The sequence below is a fragment of the Vigna angularis genome, chromosome 1 (assembly GCF_016808095.1).
Source record: "Vigna angularis cultivar LongXiaoDou No.4 chromosome 1, ASM1680809v1, whole genome shotgun sequence".
In the NCBI taxonomy this organism is placed as follows: Eukaryota; Viridiplantae; Streptophyta; class Magnoliopsida; order Fabales; family Fabaceae; genus Vigna; species Vigna angularis.
The window spans coordinates 23,423,585-23,444,843 of record NC_068970.1 but is presented as its reverse complement, the minus strand read 5'-3'; the positions used below and the strand labels follow the sequence as shown (position 1 = coordinate 23,444,843).

Here is a 21,259-nt window from a genome sequence, read left to right as displayed (position 1 = left end):
TGAAGTAGGTGCCAAGCTCCCATCTATAGTCTTCCATAGTTTTGGGCATTGAGAAAATCCCATATCGGTCTTTATCTTCATCTGATGACTCAATAAATTCAACTTTGTCTAAACTTCCAGATTCCTATTTAGTGCCAGATAAACCTCTATCATGTAAAGATGACATTTCAATTGATGACTTAGTTCTAATATCAACTTCAACATTATCTTACCATAATTCATCTTTAACTACATTTTCATTAATACAACATCCACCAAATCGTCTTCACTCAAAACATTATGTTTAGACTTATTGCAACTACTAAGATAAAAGTCATCCTAACTGTGACCCTCCTCACACTAGTCATATCTTTGCACATTAACTTATTCTTCACAACGACAGTTTCCCTTTCCATTAAGTTCTTCTTGACAATCAACCTCTCCATCTAAATCAACCCCAGGTACACCTTTTCCCTTCAAACCAATATCAAGTAGACCCCTCTCCCTCAAAACCAACATTAGCAAACCTTCTCTCTCCAAACCCGTACACCCTCTCCCTCCAAACCAACTTTCACTTCTTTGCGAACTGAATCCTAATTTCTCTTGTCCTCTCAGCCTTGTCGAATCCCAAATTTCGTTTCTGGTCAAATTAAAACTTTTTAAAAAGTGAATATCAAATAGACACACATTGTTGAAGGTGAGTACCAAACGACCAATTAAGCCTAAAAATAATGATTATGTAAAAAAAAGTGTGAAAAAAATATAAAATTATAAATGATTTGATACATCAATTATTTCATAATTGAGTTTATGATTAACGTGGGACAAAAAATTTGATTTTACTTCTTCAATAAACAATTTTAACTATCCTAATTTATTCTTGGTGTCTTTCTGGAAAAATTTTTGGAGATCAAGATTAATATATATATATATATATATATATATATATATATATATATATATAATAATAATAATAATAAAAAAAATAAAAAAATAAAAATTGGTTAACAAGCGCATATAAAATTAAATTTTATATTAAATTAAGATTAATTTCTTTTGAAATATATTTTCATCTATTTTGGTATCAAGAATGATAATGAATGGTTAACTTAAATTTTTTCTTTACTTTGAAGTATTTTTCAATGCATTTATATTCCTATTTTATATGAATATAAGCTAGTGATAGTCTAATAAGTTGAAGTTAGAATTTAAAAATATTTACATAGCATAAGAGAAAAGGTAGTAACTAATATAGGGCATGGCAGCATGAGAGCATAATTGAATCACCGAATCAATCATCGTCGTCATCAATCACATCACGACGCATGATTTTGGTTCTGCTCTGCTCCAAAACTGAATCCCAATCACGAAGAAAAGAATCCCTCGCTTGGATCTTGCAACACCGCGAGAGGGATCCATGATACTCCTGCAGTCTCATTCAAGATTCCTGCTCCAGACCTTGTTGAATCGGGCCCAAAAGTACGTTCTTTCTCCTTCTCATCGCTTACACTTGCTGGGTTAAACATGCTCGTTTTCTTTTCTATAGCCACAAATCATTTTAGAGTCTGATACATAGAGGTTAAGGGCGCGAAGGTGAATATTTACATAAACATAGACGGCTTCCTTATTGGGAAGCACTTCATGTTCGCGGAGTCTCAGTAATAAGTGATTGCGTCGGTTTTATTTTTGTTATATGTGTAAGCATTCATCAGTGTTTAAGCTTTGTGCAAAAAAGTGTGCTTCTCAGAGCCTAATCCTCGCGGACCGTTGTTTAAAGTTGAAGTTGAATTTCATCATAGGAAGGTTGAGTGGTTCAAGGCATGTTGGACATATGACCGATATATTCATGAATTGTGACCCTTCACCCAATGGTTAATGCTTTCCGGAGAGTTGAAAATCGATATCTTTGAATTGATGATGCCTATTACTGTAAATGCACCCTTTTCTTCTGGATATTTGGTTTATTTAGGTTAAGGTTTTTGGTTGGGCTTTTTAGCTTCATAGCAAATGTGCATGAGGTACGTTATCTTATCAGTTTTCTGTTGTATTAGTAATACTATTTGTATTATCTTATAATTTTCCGGATAACTGTTAAGCGTAAGATTGAAGGTAATCCAATCTATTTTATATAAATGTTGGAGTATGGAATGGAATGTGTCTTGTGTTGATGGAGTTTTAGTCTGTGCTACTTAGGAACATTCTTTTCCTTTGTCTAATTTCTATTTAGTTTGATTTTTTGAAGTCTGGAAAGATTCTGCTGGGTCGTGTTCCTCTTTGACTTGAAAACATGTGGTAGCAATTTCACTCTTTAGCTAACCAGATATATTAACCAGGGTGATATTTCTGGGTGATGGATGGGAATGTTAGTGGCTTTGGATTGCCTATTGAGGGAGGATGATATAGTAAATGAGAAGCTGACCAAGTGAGCTATTCTTCTAATGTTTTTGAAGGGATTCTATATGTGAGAGAGATTAATTAATGAACAAATTCTTGAATAAGGAGGGTTAGAATGGTGATTGAAATCCTGGTTTCTTTATAGTTTTGCCATTGGAAGAAGAATGCCGAGTTTCATCAATGAGTTGGGGTTAGATAGCAGGAGAGTTGTGCGAGAAGTGGAATCTAAGTTTAGTTTTTTGAGTATCACTAACTTCTATGTACTTTTCTACTTAGAAGCAATGCCTTCTATAAACTTAGGTTCTCTACCTAGAAATGAGAATGTTAAGATGGGTCTGTTTCCACACTGGAAAGGATAGGATAAAAAAGGATGTCTTCAAGGGAATATTGGTGTGGTGAAGTTGACATGAAATTGGTCAGGATGATTTGGGTTTTATGGAGACATACAAGGAAGACCGCTTAAGTGCTTTATAGAAAATTGGTTCAGAGTGAGAAAAGAAGAAATAGGCTATAAAGAAAAATTTCCCTTTGAGTTTTGACCCTCTACTACTCTCTTACTACTCTCTTATTTCTCGTAGTGTACACCTTACTGATCAGGTCCAAGGCATCAATCTTGGGGTGGAGATTTGAAGGAACACCAAAATGAATTAGGCAGACTCAGAATGTAATTGCAGCAAATACCAAATATGATCTGAGATTTGGAGAGAAGCAATGATACCTACTTTTGAGAATAAGAATGGCTAATATAGGACTTACTTTAGAAGTTTACGGGTGTACACCCTCAACAAAACAGGTGTAATTGTGCAGTTGAATACTTAACAAGTAAGGAAATTTGAGTGGATGAGAGGGAAACAAAGCTTAGTGAGATTTTTTTTTTCCTTTTCAATATATATAGTACTCATGATTAATTTGATGACGCATCCCAACAATGTCAACCGCCCAAAAAATTTCTTTGGAAATTTCATATGGCACAAAAGAGCTTTGGTGTTTTTATGTTGTATCTGTTCTTCTTTTGATGAAGGCTACGATGGGAGTATAACATGTCTCCCACCATAAGCGTTTAATACCTATCCTGTTCTCTCATTTAGAGGTTAGTGGTTATGATTGTTAAGATGTCCAACAAACAACAAATATCGCTACAATAGGTTCTAACTTGACTCTGATACCATGTTAAGAAGTAGAGTTTAAACGTAACTCAACCCACAAAACCGGCTTGTAAGGTGAGGGTTGCACCCACTTATATACTATAAATTGACCTTATCTGTAGTTGTCTGGGACTTCTAACACACCCATCCTCACGCCGAGGTATATACATCTCGAGCGTGAGACTAGACATTAATGGGTGGTCCGATAGCAGCCCGGTAGCGGGTGGAACAATATGCCCAACAAACAACAAATATCGCTAGGATAAGCTCTCACCTAGATCTGATACCATGTTAAGAGGTGGACTTTTAAGCTTAACTCAACCCCACAAAACCAACTTGTAAGGTGAGGTTTGCACCCACTTATATACTCTAAATTAGTCTTATCTCTAGTTGATGTAGGGCTTCCAACATACTCCCTCACGCTGACAGTGATATTTTCATTTATTTATTTATTTACTTTTTTCTTTTTGTCCCTGTCATTCCCATCATATCTCTTTCTTTTTTCTATTGTTTCTCTTGTTCTTCATTTCTTCTAAAATCCCATCTGATGCTTGACCTTTCATGCCACAATAAGCTTCATTAGCAGCATAAGCTTCCATTACTGTACCATTATTTTGCACATTTGTCTTGATAAAAGGTCCTGACAGAGACCAACTTGCACAATTAAAGTGCAAGCTTTGTGGATGTGAGCTTGTTGTATCTCCAACTCTAACAATTCAAACTTTTCGCAAAATTAATTCCACTAAATGAAAACTTGATTCTTTTTCACTGCAAAAGTTGACTTAGTCAAAACACACATGATTACTGTGGTCTGGGCACTTTGTTGCTGCAAATTTGATTCCTCCTTCTAGCATATTGGCTTGGAGTCAAGGAGATCCAATAGGGACTCTGGTTCAGAAAATTCCATGTAATGAAGTGTAGCTACTTCCCTTCTTCAATGTAAAAAAACTAGATGGTAATTGGCAAAGCTTTTTAACATTTTCTATTGTTACATTTATGTGGAGTGTGTAATTGTTGACTTCGTTTCATCTAATTATACAATTTGTGGTAATATAATATATACTTTCAGCTAAAGAGACCACAATTGAACTGCAGTTCTTGCAGCTAGGTCTATTGTTTCCCTTCCTCATGCTAATTCGCAATTAACAAATTATTGTGAAATGTGAACTTCAACTTTAACGATATACACAGTTTTAATGTTGATCACTTTTTTCAGTCTTGAAAAAGGAGTTGAACTGGATCACCACTGGGTCGAGTTTGATGATGTTCGATATCATATTCAGGTAATATTTTTTATGGAGACAATTGTCAGGAAAATATATCGATTATTACTTTTGATTCTTTAACATGTATGGTTAAATTTAGCCCTAGACAGTTTTTATTAAATTTAAGTAGTTTTGACAGTTTTAAGTTGCACATTAACCAAGCAACTGTGGTTGTAGGTGTCAATGAAGAATCCTCATCTTTTGCTGCTATCGGTTTCACTGCCTACTCCTTCTTCAGAAACTATTTTTGTCCGTGGGCTTCCTTTTGGAGCCTTTGAAGCAATAAAAGCTGCATATGGTAATCTTCTGCAAATTCTTGATCCTCCAAGGGATGGTTTTAACCTCACATTAATAATAAATCTGTCAAAGCTTCCAGCAAATCAAGGTATGAAGACTTTCTGTATAAAACTGTCACCTCAACTTTCTATCCTCCTTTCTAGGAGGAGTCTTTCCTCATAAGCTGAATTAGTAAAGCTACTGTTTTTCTATGCATTACAAGTGTCAAATTTTCATTGGTCTAGTATGTTATTTTGACTCTTTTAGCTTCAGAAATTTACCTACCTTAATTATATATTTGTGTGTGTGTGTATTTGTATATATTAATTAGTGTATAATTGAACCACTTAGTTGTTTTAATTTAAAAGTTGGATGTGGGAAGTTGCTGAATGAATAGGGTTATTTAGTTCATATGGGATATTGTCATGTTTCATATATGCTTTGGGTTATCTATATTCTAAATATCTATGTTTCTCGTTTTGGTTCATCTTGTTAACTACAACAAAGGGAGAGACATTGAACTGAAACTGTGTTTTTGAGATAGTATTGATGTTTTTTTTTTTATTGAGGAAAATGAATCACTTGAAAGGATTAATCTGAAGGAAATGATATTGTTATTCAATTGATTGATTTGAAACAATATATCAACCTCTATATATGGAGATCTCTAACCCTAAAGTAATGATGACAAAGAGATCTCTAGAATCTTCTAACATTATCTAACAACTTCTAGTAGTACACTTAATGTCCTACTAACTACACTCTCCCTCAAGTTGGTAAATGGATATCTATAATTCCTAGCTTGCATGTAAGATCATGAAATCACTCAGTGGAAAGACCTTCTGTAATTAGTATACACTTCCATTTTCAATTTTTTATTCCTCTTGAACAATAGTCCCCTTGGTGGACATGACTTCAGATATTGAAGGATTCTTTTCCTAACTTGTAAATGTCTCCCTTAGATCATGCATGAATTGACTAGCTACATCCACAATATAGGCTATATTAGGTCTGATGTGAGCAAATAAATGAGCTTCCCGACAAGTGTTTGATATGGGCCTTTGTTCACATTAGAATTGCCTTCATCACTCCCAATTCTATGGTTTTGTTCTATAGGAGCTCTAGTGGCCTTGCAATCAATCTTGTTTCTTTGAGAAGATAAAAAAATACTTTTTTTGGAAGATGAAGATGCCTTTCTTTGAGTAACCTACTTCTATCCCAAGGAAGTACTTCATTTTTCCTAGATCCTTCATTTGAAGCTGAGAAACAAGTTTTTCTTTCAAGATTTGTTTCTCATGTTCCTGTAACAATAATCTCATCAACATAGACCAAAAGTAGTGTAAATTTACCTTCTAGGAAATGGTTGATGAATAGGGTATGCTCACCTTGATTCTATTGATATCCCGTGGAGATCATAAATTCAGTGAGTTTACCAAACGAAGCTGCTTGAGTCCTCCTTAAAAGGCTTTCTTCAAGATGCACACTTTATTTCCTTCTTCAATAGACCTTTAACCTAGAGGAAGTTTCATATATACTTCTTCCTTAAATGTCCATGCAAGAAAGCATTTTTCATATCAAGTTGTTGTGATTCCCAATCAAAATAAGCGGCCAATGAAATAATGATTCTAATAGTATTCATCTTTGTCAATGGAGCAAATGTTTCCTCATAATCAACACCATAAGACTAAGTATACTTTTAATCTAACTTAACCTCAAAATTAATTTGTAAGATGTGGTTTGCATTTACCTATACAACGTTGTTGATGTCCTGCCACCATTGCCACGACGTCTTTCTACTGCAGCCACCTCTAGTTCCATTACAAGTCCTCTGTTATATTTTTTCTTTCAATTTCCTCTAGTTCCACTACATCTCCCTCCCTAACTTCTTTTTTTTCTTTTTCTACTCAAGAATATTCTCTCAATATCTTAAACATTTAATCATTTTTTCCCACAACCCTAATGCCAATCAAATGAGGCAATTCAAGAACATCCAACATATAATTAGAAATTTAGAACATTTATCTTATATTTTGATATTATTTTAAGTTTGGAACTTAAATTTGGTGGTATTTTGATTTGATTTTATTGTTATTTATATTTCTAGACATTATATTATTATTAATTATATGATTGTCTTTTATTGTTTTAGCATTGCAATTATATTTCTACATTTTTTATTAATCTATATGTATATATTGTACTTTTTTTTGTCCGCTATGCTTTCGCTATAACCCATCATGGCTTCTGATATTCTTTCATAGAGGATTTTTGGGGTTGCTGATATTTTCTATTATTTGGTATCAATAACATTAATTGAGAGAGATAGAAACAAGAGTATAGGATATGATGAATTTGTTGTGTAATGTACACTCTTGAGTATTATTATTTATGACAAAGAACAGGTATAGTAATAAGGAATAAATCAATAATTACTTATGAGAAATATTTTCTAAGATATCCCTTTATTGATGTAATCAAGTCACATCATATTTCCTTATATAATCTAACGAAATCATATTTTTAACAGTTTGGGCTTTGGTACTTATTAGAAGTAATTATAATAATGCTAATGTTGTAGTTTCCAAGGCTACATGAGTGCTTTTCTCCCCAAAATGTATGGTGATTGTTCAGAATTCGTTAATCATCACTTATTGAAATTGGTCAGCTTATGCAAATTTTCCTGTTATATTAACAAAGATAATTCTGGTTTAATGAAGAGAAAAAGGAATTTTGATTAAATTATTTGGTTGTTGATGTTCTCTTACAACATTGTCGTTGAACTTGTGCAGATCAAAAACATGCTTTTATGGTAAAAGTTGCATCAATAAGAGAGGTCGTCCTTGGTGCACCACTGAGAGTAGTTTTAGAACATCTTGCTGCAAGGACTGTTGCACCAGACCTGGATCCACTGGTTGCCCTTGTTCATCGGCCTAATGAGTCTTTCTTTCTTTTTCCTCAGGTGTGATAATTGCGGCAACTTTCTGTTACTAAAGCCCTTGTTGGTTCTTGGAATATTTCATTTTCACTTTTCTTCCTACATTAAGAACTAGTTCCATAACCATGCTATATTTAGGATTAACTTCTTTTAGGCATAAATGTTGTTTCCTCAATATTCTTGCCAAGCCTATATGCATGCTATGTGTGCTTAGAAGGAAAAAAATACATACTAAGGAAAAAGTGAGGTTGTTACTGAAAGCACTGCTTTCAATACCGGATATCAGTGTATAGTGATAGACTTGAAAAGTGCTGACGTGGGAGAACTACTGTTATGGAATTTTTATTTTTAATGTAATTTAGTATATACATAAATTCTCCAAAAATGATAAACAATAATTAACAATAAAATGTCATCTGTGTCTTCAACAAAGATACAAGTTAACATCAATAAAAGGAAAATATAGGTTCCTAGATAGGAATCTTCAATCATCATCTTCTAAATCTTAAACTCAAGTTGAATTTGAGTGATGAGTTTCCTCTAATTGTGAGAATTTCCTTTGGTTTTGGAGCAAAGAACTAAATATCATCTTATGAAGGCAACTTGTGGTGAACAAATTCTCAGGACCTATAATCGAATTTAATGTGCTTCCCTATGAAAATTAAAAAACACATTTAATAAACTTGAACTTTGAAGGCAATTCACATTTGATTTGAAAGGCTAGGGAAACAAGTGATTTCATTCCTTGAATTACATTTGGTAAACGGCAGGTTTAAATATTGAAATATTTACACCAATTACGATCCTAATAAAGGAAAGAAAAATCATATCAGATCCTAAAAAGGATAAAATCTTATTTGGAAAAACCCAAGCCTCACATTGAGTGGAAACAAGGTCAGAATAATGTATATAAGTGGGGGATAACACTCACCTCACAAGCCAGATTTATTGATTTAAGTTAAACATGAACCTAATTTTTAAGATGGTATCAAAACTGTTAAAATAAATAGTCTTAGATATAATTGTGGTAAAGTTGTGTGCTTTGTGGTGTACCTAATTGCTAGTTATATCTTTTCAAATTCTCTATTCTTCCCTCTTATACATTGTATACGATGTATACAAATTTATTATAAATATGAGATCCTAAGAGAGGGAAATTTACTCCCTCTCAAATTCATTCTAATTCCTTTATATTTTTTTCAAGTTAGTATCAGAGTGAGTTGATCTCACTTTGCCTGTTTGCCAGTCCGACAAAGGAATTGTCATCTGGTCACTCTATACGCGGCTTCCATTGGCATTAATAGTCTTCTGCCGCCAAAGTTTCATACGTTAGGTCCGATGTGTAACCAAGCCCCAAGGGTTTAGCATCTGAATCCCGTCCAATGTGGCATCACGTGCTGTCCATTATTGCTGCTGCCCTAGGCACACGTGTCTCATGTGCTGCCTTCTAGTGGTTAGAATCTTTTCAGACCCGCACTGTTTGACTTGCTGGAGCACTGTGAGCCCTTTTTTTCCCTTTTGTTCTTAGTTCCAGGACCATTTGGTGAGGCTTCTAGTGTTGATCACGATTTCTCTCCTTTAAGCCCTAGGTTTCTCTCTCTTGAAAGCCTAGGTTGCTTTTGTTCTTCTTTGTTGCATTTATGGATTGTGTCCTTGCCTTTACCTTGTTCAACATGTTTTCAGGGACTATCTCCTCTTTTTCCAAAACTCCTTGCATGACTTTTGAAATTTAAATGGAAAAAACTATCTATCTTGGTATTCTTTAGTTGAGTTGGCCAAGGTTTCCATGATCATTTAGAAGATGGGAGTTTGGTACCTCCAAATCAAATTCAACCGTGGAAGAAAACTTATTTCAGCTTTGTGCTCTACTTTGGCAATTAGTAGAGCCCAACATTTTGGGCACTAAGGTCATTCAAAACATGTAATTCCTTTTGGAAAAAGACCCGTAATATTTTTGCAAATGATTTCCAAAGCCTGTATGATTCGGCTAATCAATTGGCCTCTCTTAAGTAGTCTTATAATGACATAATGTCTTTTATTGGTGAAGTTCAATTGATGGTTGAGGAATTGAAGATGTTCTTGGAAGTTGACTCATCAGATGGGATAAAAAAATTGACAAATAAAATTTTAACTTATCAAGAAGTTCCTTCTATGGAAAACTCGATAACATGACTCATGCATGTTCCAACTCTTGAGAATATGAATATTCAAGAATTTACTAAGTATTTTGTCATGATTTCTGCTCGTGGAAAAGGAAGTGGTGGCACTAGAGGAGGCATGGTGATAAAGGATGTTCTTTATGCATATATTGTAAACAAATGGGCCACATCCAAGAGATTGGTACTCTTGACATGGCTTTCCTTACAAGACAACCAATATTTCTAAATCTAAAGGTTCTGAACCAAAATTCTCTAATGAAGAATACCATGAATATTTAAGGTTGAAATCCAACAATAGGCTAGCCTAATCATCTACTACTCCCAGTTTGTCAACAACTTGGATTGACCTAGTGAAAGATCGTTATGAAATCTGAAATCAGTTTGGAAAGGTAATCAAAATCTTACAAAAACCATAGTGCTAAATTTCCTTTAATTTATCTAAACTCTTAGATCACATGAAATTTTGCATCAGTCTACTTGTCCTTATACACCTAGTTGACACGGCTATCATCTTATTGCTTGGTGCAAATATTCCTGTTCATTATTAGTCTGATGCTATTCTGACTACCTATTTTCTCGGTACCATAATACGTTCTTCTTCACTTGAAAATAAAGTTCCCTACTCCATTCTATTTCCAAAGCTCCCCTCTTTCATATCTCTCCACGTGTTTTTGTGTATGTTTTATTGTCATTTTCCCCAAGCATGTATTTGTCTCATTGTGTATGTGGTTGATATTGTTATAACAGGTAGTGTAAACTTCCGTTTGTCCATATCTTGAGGAAAAAGTATTTCTTGCTTTTCATTCCCATTGACATAAGAATGAATACTATAATTTACATTTTGAACAGGCATGAATCTAGCATCTATATCATAACTTTCGTCTTGAAAGTTTTTTAGTGTTTTTATCCAATACCCATGATTTCTCTCAATTTTTAATTCAATACACAAATTAACAGGTTCTGGACATTGGTTATATGTTGTCTATTTTCAATGATTTCCACCGAGGGTGGTAAAATGATGTCTTGAGTGGTTATATATAAGGACCTTTGAAAGAAATCAATGCATCCTGTGTTCCATACATATTACTTTTCTATACAATTTCTTTCAAATTCATGAAAATTTCATGTACTAATTCTTCAATATCTATTATGGTAGAATATTCATGTGGTATTTTCTCTGATTTTACACGTGTGATACATGTTCCCTCTATTTCTTCGAGTAAAATTCTTCGGATTGCAATACCTATTGTATCAGCTTGACCTTTCATAAGAAGGGTATTGTACAACTAAAACAATAACATGGTCAAAAGTTTCAATCAGAAGATCATGGTTTGGTCATAGAATGGTTTGGTCATAGAATGGTTTGGTCATATCTCAAAGAAAGTATGCTCTTGACATTCTAGGAAAAACATGGTGATAAATACTAAGCTTATGGACACACTTATGATCCAAGTGTCAAACTCATTCCTAACCAAGGACAACTATATTTTGATCCTTGGTAATACAGAAGGTTAGTTAGTAATCTAAATTACCTCACTATCACTTGCTTTGAGATCACCTTTGTAGTGGTTGTAGTAAATCAATATTTAAGCTCTACTTGTCAAGACTATTAGGATGCAACCATACAAATCCTAAGAAGGCTCCTGGAAAAAGGCCTTATTTATGGAAATAAGGGAAATACTCAATTGATGGATATTTTGATGCATACTAGGCAGGGTCACCAAGTGATAGACATTCCGCTTCAAGGTATGGTGTTCTTGTTGGAGTAAATTTAATATCATGGAAAAGTAAGAAATAGAGTACTGTGGTAAGATCAAGTGCAAAGCATAATATAGGGCAATAACATTAGTCACTCGTGAGCTCATATGGGTTAAACAACTCCTCGAAGAGCTTAAATTTGATGAAAGTACCCAAATGCACCTTGTATTTCACAACAAAACAACATTACATATTGTCTATTATCTTGCTTTTCATGAGAGGAGCAAACATGTTGAATTGGATTGTCATTTCATAAGAGAAAGATTGGAGTTTTGAGACGTCACCACTAGCTTTGTCAACAGTAACAATAAACTGACTTGTCTGTAAGAGGACCGAAGATCGATTATATTTGTACCAAGCTAGGCACATCCAACTTCTATGGTTTCAAAGAATATCTAGATTATAAATGTTATATCAGGAACATTTTTAATTATTCCCATATCTTTGTTATTCAAACATATTAAATTTTCTCTATTTATTGTATTAATTCCTTTTTCTCAATATAAATGCTGTCTTAGAAAGGTCAACTTCATGTTTTTCTCTCACCTAGAGTTTAACACTCTTGAATCATCCTAAAAACCAACTTTAGGAATTGCAAAATAAGCAACCAATGACAAAACTCTATATCTAGCAATCTGGTTCATTAGGTGACCCATTTAAAGCATTACAAAATATCATTTTTCCTATGAATCTTGAAATCTAGAATCAAGTTATGATTTTTCAAACATAACAAGCATTAAGAGTATAAATAAATCACTAACAAAGATGAGTGGAGAAAATCTTGTGTGTGTGTATAAATACATTAGAGTTTTGGATTTATTAAATTTAATCGCAAGAAAAAGTAGATTAGTTATTCATGGTGAGTAACCAATCAAGATTACAAATCATAGAAGGGAGAATAAAAGAGTCTCCAATGGGTGCGTCCCAACCTCTAAAGAGTCTTCTTCTGCCTCTTTGTATCTCTCAGTGCTTGGCTTCCATGCCCATGAATGCTATCTGTGTGTTACTGTTACAATATAGGGGGACGTGACAAGTTTTATAATTTCATTAATAAGAGGATTGTAAATTGCTGAGTGAATCTTCAAAAGTTCATTTGCCGAAAATTTTCCTCCACAAGATTTGCTGAGTGAAATGGGATTCACTTAGAGGTTTATGCTCCAAAGGAAACAATCTTCTCCACTTCATTTTTACTTGATTCAATTTGGATTCGCTTGCCTTTGCTACTTCAAGTTTCAGGATCTCTCTGCAATGAATTCAAATGGTGAATTATGATTTGCTCAACGAATTTACAGTTGCACATATTCTTGAATTAATACCTACTTGGCTTGGCTTCTATCTGAATTAAAAATTAAAAGGGATAAAAATAATAATAACTACATTCCTGGATTAAACTCAATTATTTACAAATGGGGTAAAACAAAGTTTAGAAGTTACAAATTTCATTGAATTACCATCAAATTATGACCATTAAAAGGGTAAAATAGGAAATAATAGTGTTTTTTTTTGTGTTTTGTGCAAATATGTTATGGGAATAAATAAAATGATAAAATAAAAAAAATAAATCTTTTAATTTGAAAATGGAAAAATCAGTTGATGAAACGTTTTTTTTTCAGGCTGACAAGGTGACTGTGGTGTATCCTATGAGATTCAATGATTCAATAGACATTGTTCTTGCAACTTCATTCCTGCAGGTATGGTTTCTTCGCTATCACACATCTAAGGTCATAGGGATTAGTGAGAGCAGGGAGAGAGATACAAGTCTCTTTTTTGTTGCATTTTGCAAACCATTGTTGTGTTGTGCTTTGCTACTCTTGGATGATTTGATGGTTTCAATTTTCAAGATTTGTTTGTAATTTAGGAATTTGTGGAAGCCAGGCGTACAGCAGGACTTCATAATACCCCTCCTTGTTCGTGGTCTCTTACTCCTCCACTGGAAATAAAAGGAGTTCCTTCTGATGCATTATCTGCAAATGCAGGATTTGTGACATTTGGTTAGTGTCAGGATCCCAATGTATATGTGTGTGATTTTTTTTCTCTTGCTAACGTCACTGCAAATATGGTCGACTCTGCAGTTATTTTCCCCCGTCATGTTGAAGGTCATAAATTGGATCGTACAGTATGGAATCTGTCAACTTTTCATGCCTACGTTAGCTATCATGTTAAGGTGTGGGTTTCTTCAAACCAAATATTTCAGTTGCATAGATATGTATTCAGTATTGTTATGACAATGTACTTGCTGATCTTAATTTGTTATCATGAAGTTGTTACCATCTCTTGCCTGAACTATTATTGTTATGCATTATTTAGCTTGGGATTTAAACTATCATCTTTGTCACTTAAGGAATAATAGTTTGAAATGATAAGCAAATATTTTACTCTGAAATATTTAGCTGTGAAGGATTTTATTGGATCTTAAATAAAACCAAAAAATATTTTCTTGTTCTATAAAAATACTTTTGCACTTAATTTAACTTATAAAAGTATAATTTTTATTTAGAACAGAGAGGGACATTGGTGGAAAGTGTTGGAGAGAGTATATGGTTTAATATAGATTCGATCACTTCCATTGTAAGTGGGTATTGTGGAAGAGTTAGAGAAGCTTAAGCTTACTTGTCTGGCCAGTAATCTTTTTTTTTTTTTTTTTAACAAAACCTGCATAAATGATGTTGCATCCTGATCTACGTTATGCATATTTGTGACAGTGCTCGGAAGGATTTATGCATACACGTATGCGGCGTCGTGTGGAGTCCTTGATTCAGGTACCCTTACATTTTATTTACTTATTGAAGTTAACTTTGTGATTACTAAAAATCTTAGTGCTTCAGTTTTGTTTGACATTACAGTAAAATATGTTTGATACTGGATATTACGTAATGGTTAGGTATATGCTTCATTGAAAAGCTTTTTATGAACAGTGAATGTTCCCTGTTTTTTCATATTTTGTTCTAACACCGGCTTCTGGTTGTTGCAAAGGAACGCACTTAATTTGGAAGATTTAACTGGCATCCTAGGGCCCAACTAAAATACCACACGCTATATTTTATCCATTGAAATATTTGTACAGTTGAAGTGAACTTCTGCTGCATTGGCATATGTGTTGGTGGTCATTTTCCCTTTAATGATTTGTCGAGTTTCACTGCACTTGTTTTGTAGGCTCTGGATCGTGCCAAACCAGACGTTGAGAATTCAAAGAAAACTTCATTCAATAGATCGTTCAAACGGCTGGTTAGTTATGTACATTTTTGTGATGGTTTTTAACTAAATTTTCTTTTATTTGTGTTTTATAATTAAACTTATGTCTGAAATTTTTTACTGGCTTATAGGGTCTTAAAGATTCAAGTACCAACTCAATTTCGTAAAGGAGAAGTTTGGTGAGGAAGATATTTGGCTTCTGCCCTCTATTGGACTATACAATCGCCAACCAAGGAATCAATTTTGCATGTTTGCAGAATGTTCCAGATGCTTACAACTCGAAGATCGATTCTCCTTCTGAACCCTTCACGCTCAGTATTCAAGGGCTTGCTGGTCTATTTCTGCACATTGCTCCAGGAGCTTGTAATTTATTCATGGAAAAGAATAGGATACAAATACAAGAGAAACGACCAAACAAATTAGTTATTAAAATGTATAATTGTTTATCATCTTAATGCGCTGTACTATATATCTGTATTTGGGGACACGCATCAAAATATCTTTCTTTTTGAGGCATTCATCAAATTTTCCTTTCACTGTAAAGTATCTATGATTTGTTGATACAAGTTTAAAGATGTGAATGAGGTGATCTGGATAAACTATTTTAACGTATAAAGGGTTTTGAATAAGATCGTGCATACCCGTAAGTTCCTCAATCTCTAGGGAATCTGTCACTGTTTTCAGAACTATTTACCGCAGTTGATTTGAGCAGAAAAGACCATATGAAATCAGCACCTTAAGCTTATTCCGTGTTAACGAGTCATCTGAATTTGTTATTCCCACTTCAAATGTTTTCTTGATTATCCCGGCAAACCTATTGCTACAAGTGAGAGATATAAAATGTTCACCATCACAAGATGGGATTATAAGTTTTGTAAAAATTAAAAAGTCTATCTTTAATGCTTATCATCTCTTTTGAAATTGAACATCCCAAAAGTTAATTTTGTTTTTACACTCTTTGGTGTTGATGATGGTTACATGACATAAGACTATCCCAAAATCAACACAATAAAAATAGAAAGAGATATAACAGATGATTCAAAGGATTTATAACAAAATCAAGAAGTAATAGATAAGACAAACAAATCTCTTCAATGTTCATGATGATACAAGAAGTTAAAAACTCAAAAATTATGATTATAGCTTATAGTTCACTTCTAGAATACTTGAGTCATTGTAATTTTCTTTTAAAGTTTTGAAGTTTGTTGGTGAACATCTAATTATGGTTTTGTAGATTGGAAAATTTCCTGGCTGAACGAGTAGTTGCTTGGTGACAAGTATGTTGTTGGATGACGAGTCCCTTATGTTTTTCTGTTTTTGGATTTTAAGTTATTTTGCAGCTTGATGTCTTTGAACTTTTTTTTATAGTTCTTAGGTGTTTAATATTGACAAAAAGAAGAAGATGAATAACTTGTTTCACTAAAGATTTTTTTGATGATGATGAATCATAGAGAATTGTTCAAGACTTAAAGAATGCTTAGAGTCAAGAAATACATTGAAATTTTAAGAATTTAGTTGTTGAAGTCTTGTAATTTGTGTATTTTATTTAAATTTGTAAATTAAGAGTCAAAAGGTAGAATCCAAACAGCAGAGTATTCAAGGAAAGTTTTACTTTTTATAAAAATATTAGTATCCCAATTAATTTCAAATTTTTCTAAAAGTCTCCGGAATAATCAATTATGACTTCTGAAATAATTAATTATGACTTATGGTATGATTATCACAACGATAAAATAATTTTTGAAATAGTTTGTAGAATAACCGGTTACCACTTATGACTCTTAAGTTTTCTGATCTAAAATTTAAAATAAAAGTGTGTGCGCGTATGTATATATATATATATATATATATATATATATATATATATATATATATATATATATATATATTTCAACTAACTTTTCACTTAGAGCTCTGATTATTAGAAAAACTCTTGTGAAAAAGGACTTTGGAAAAACTTAGTGTGGATAGAGCAAAAACTTTCACCAAGTGTATCTTAAGTAATTGAGTGTTTTTGTTGTTAAAAAAGTTGTTCATCCTTTCTCTGTCAAAGGAGGTGTTGTTCATCCTTTTTGTGCCAAAGAGATGTTATTCATCCTTTGTATATTAAATAAAAGAAGTGTTATTCATCTCTTGTGTCTTCAAGAGATGTGCTTTCTATCTTAATCTTTATTTTCTGATTATAAGTTGTGGTTATTTGTTAGTGATTGATTAATCCCTCTTTAGAGAAATTAACAATGGAATGTAGAGTCTTTTGATCCGAATCAGTATAAAACTAATGCAAATTTCTCTTTCCCTACATTCCTTATCTTTATTGTTAAATTTAAAAAGAATCAATTTTGTTTTAAAATTAGTTTATAAAAAGCAAAAATTTTTAAAAGGCATAATTTTATTAAGCAAATCAATTAAAGCCTCTTAGTTTTTGTTCACACTGGAACATTCTGTTGCATGATTGTAACATATAAGTTTATTTATATATTTCTCAAAGACAAATACAAGACACCTATGGTTGGTCAGTTTATGAAATTAATTTCATTTAAGAGAAGATTCTCTTGGTTCTTATTATAAAACATCATTTTTTATCAAAGATTGAAATTTTTGTGACGAATCTTCCTTGACTTATGAATCTGTTAAATTATGGCATCTATTTATCTTTTTATTATTCTGCATTTCTATTTTATATGTTTGGTATTCTCTTATTAATCTTATCTATTTTACAGAAGGAATCCAAATTCAAAAACAATTATAATTTTTTTCTAGATAGGATGGTATCACTATCTATAGATAAAGTTGTTTCAAGGGTAAAAATGTTAATAAACGTAGAATCAAGTGAAAACGATGAATTGGTGAGAGAAGAAAATAGAAAAGTCATCATGTAGAATATACACATGTGATCAATGTGAGAAAAATGACATTAGTAAAGAAAATGTACAAGGAGACTTATAATGATATTAAAATGTGACTTCTAAATATCACAAACTTTATGTAAAATTAAAAAAATAAAAAGGAGAAATAAGGTAAATACCATTTTACCCTTAATGAAAACAATTTAGGATTACATATGTTTTTAGTTCCTTAATTTTGATGTGAAATTAAAATTCATTATGTATGAGACTTTGATATATTTTGGTCTCCAAAACTTTTAAAATGAATAGATATAATTTTTTTAATCCAAAAAAAATAATAGATCCATTTATTTTTTAAAGTGTAGAAACCAAAATATATTAAAATTTTAAATAGAGACAAATTACAATTTTACGCTAAATTTTAATAATTAAAAATATATTTAATCTTTTAGAAAAATAACAATATTCCAAATTTCCAAATGCAGAAATATATTCTACATTGCTTAATTTAAAATAAATTTAAAAAATTAATATATTCTAAATTGTATAATTTGAAATATATTTTTAAATTCAAAATGTATTTTAAAAAAAATACATTACACATGGTATATTTCGTAATATAATTTTGAATATAAAAATGTGTTTTGGATTACAGAATCTGGAATACGATGAGAGTTGCTCCTTCGACCGTCCCAACAAATTCCCTACACCTTTCCAAAAAAATTTTAATTACAAAACTATCCATTTTACTTTAATCTTTTACTTTTTTATCTTTTTATCAAAATCCTAAATGTCTACCTTATTTTCACTCAAAGTGGCGCAACCCCACCTTCCCAAACTCTCACTTTTAAACTTTTCTCCTTCTCCAGATCCGTTCCAAACTCCTTTTCTCCTCCAGATCCGTTTCTTCCCAACCCTTTTTCTCCATAGCATTTCCATTTCATTTGTCCTTTCTTCTCCGTTTTGGTCTCTTGGTTATGTGATGATGGTTTGTGTGTGCGTCTACTGTGTACATTTTTTGGGTCCACGAGAGAGGTTGGTCATGATAGATATTTCATTTTAATTTTAATGTATTGGAATATGTTGTGTGATGTATGTTTGGTTGCTGCCTGTGCATTTTCTATGTTTGGTCGCTGTGCGTTTTTTGTGTGTGGAGAGGAAGAAGATAACCGATCAGGCCTCAACGGATGTAGCATATCCATTTGGCCTTGAACGAATGTCGATATCCGTCTATAGATGTTGACATTCGTTTAAGACTCCAGTGAATACCCACATCCGTTACGGTGATAGGCTTATATATTCAGAAAACTTGTGAAGAACGCGGACCGCCTTCAACGACCAGACGAAGCACTCCCACTCCTGCACCTTCTTTTTCTTGCACCACTCCAAAGCTTTTTTGCTACTGCCTCTAATCACTATAGAACATTTTTGCACCGCAACGAATCAATGCTATCTCCAACCAAACACACCACAATATCCCCATGCTACACCACCATAATTTCAGTAAACAAAAATTAGAGGGAGATAAAGATCCAAAGGAATTTCATTCAACGGAATCAGTAGACTGTTGTGGAGGTGCATTGATACAGTGGTGGAACCATTAACGAAAGGGATTGGTTGTTGAGTAAAAAAATAAAAATAAAAATGAAATATTATTGAGGACAAAAAGGGAATGGAGAGATGGAGGGAGTAATGCGTGGTAGTGGAAGGAGCAACTCTCATGATATTTTTTGAAGTCCATGCTGCAAGCATAAATGGATCCCGACCCTCTTTTCTTCCATTAAACCCATCAATTTCCTCCATTTGACCCTATCGTTTTCTTCCATTCAACCCCATCCTTTTCATCCGTTCAAACCCATCCATTTCCTCTGCCAATAAGGGTACAGTTGGAACTTTAAAAATTATGGGGTGAGGAAGAAAACATGGAGGTGAAAGAAGCAGTGTCCATTGTATCTTCCTTGCCTTTATAAATTTGGGCGTTTCACCCAGCACTTCAGTTTCACCATACATCTACAAATTTTTTTAAAATACCTGTAATGTCCATCATTGAGATATGATTAATTTTTAATAAAAAAATCTTTTTTTATTCATTTTGAAATGGACTTTAACAATATATTTTTCACACTCAGAAATTGACAATTGCCTCATGCCCTCATCAAATTTCTTCATGCACCTCACAATACAAGAAAAATACTCAAAAACCCTTTAGCATTGCACCACACCACCAATGCTAATGTTGTCATTGTTATCATTGTTACATAGAAAAAAGAAGAGAGAAAGTGTTAAAAGAACTCATTTCAAAAAAGAAAAAAATTTAGAAAACATTTCATATGTTTAGAAAACTTTTTTTTTTCTCAAAACACATTTCATGTCGGAATATTTCGAAAAATTAATCCCAAAATATACTATATCCATTTCAGAAAGTTTGTGCTGAAAACATGTTTGGAAAACATATTTTGGAATGTATTTTTGACATTCAGAAATTTTAGAATGGAAAATGACCATACAAAAATTGGGATGGAGGAAAAAACATCTTACCTCCCCATTCAAATTAATGGAGTTTTCAAATATTAAAGAGTTTAGGTTAATAATTTGGTCCCTGCACTAGGTTAACTTTTACATTTTTTTGTAAACCGATTCCTCTACACTTTAAATCCATCTTCCCACAAACTTCTACGACGTTGTAGTAATCCTTTGTCAACAGTAATACAAAAAAGACTATATAACCTTTATTTTTTTTTATTAAATAAACTCTTTCACGATGTTATTTTTTTCATAAATTAAATTTAGTAAAGTTAAAAATATACTATTAAATTAAAATTAAACGAAACCAAAAAAAAAATCTTTATGGTCATTTTGAACATCTTGTTATCCTTTGAACTTCCACTACCAACTCCCCGTGAACATATTAAATGTGTTGAATTTTTGGGTGGAGTAGAAATCCGACAGATAGAGTTTTAACTCGTTTTCTAGATGCCACGTCACATCATATTGGAATTCAAACATATATCTTCCTCAATACAACAAAATAATCCTTTCCAATATTTAGCACAACATTTTTTCATATCTTTTGTCTTTTACTGAAATACTATCCCATCAATTTAGTCCATCAAAATAATAATAAAAATTAACAATTTTTTAAAATAGACTAAATATAGATTTTTTTTAACCCAATCGAGAGATAAATTAAATACTCGAATATTAAACCTTAAAAAAATTATACAACATAATATTAAAACACAGTTCGTGTCAAACAGTTTCTTAATATTAATTTGATAAAAAATTAAAATAGTCTCAAAATTAAAGAATA

The 21,259-nt window shown here is 32.5% G+C and overlaps 2 protein-coding genes across 2 annotated transcripts; one reads left to right on the top strand and one right to left on the bottom strand.

The window, feature by feature from the left end:
- Nucleotides 1–1,206: 1,206 nt before the first annotated feature.
- LOC108323897 (actin-related protein 2/3 complex subunit 2A) lies at nt 1,207–15,619 on the top strand. The gene is made up of 10 exons (XM_017556710.2): nt 1,207–1,458; nt 4,735–4,801; nt 4,961–5,168; nt 7,849–8,018; nt 13,525–13,602; nt 13,770–13,902; nt 13,984–14,075; nt 14,614–14,670; nt 15,065–15,136; nt 15,235–15,619. Exons 1-10 carry the CDS (start codon nt 1,397–1,399, stop codon nt 15,268–15,270), a joined length of 975 nt encoding a protein of 324 aa, XP_017412199.1. The 5' UTR covers nt 1,207–1,396; the 3' UTR covers nt 15,271–15,619.
- Nucleotides 10,774–12,218, bottom strand: LOC128195049 (DNA-directed RNA polymerase subunit alpha-like). Its single transcript, XM_052872050.1, is given in 4 exon segments — nt 10,774–10,936; nt 10,938–11,116; nt 11,119–11,193; nt 11,196–12,218. Coding segments are annotated over 4 exon segments (525 nt in total). The 5' UTR covers nt 11,422–12,218; the 3' UTR covers nt 10,774–10,891.
- Nucleotides 15,620–21,259: the final 5,640 nt, after the last annotated feature.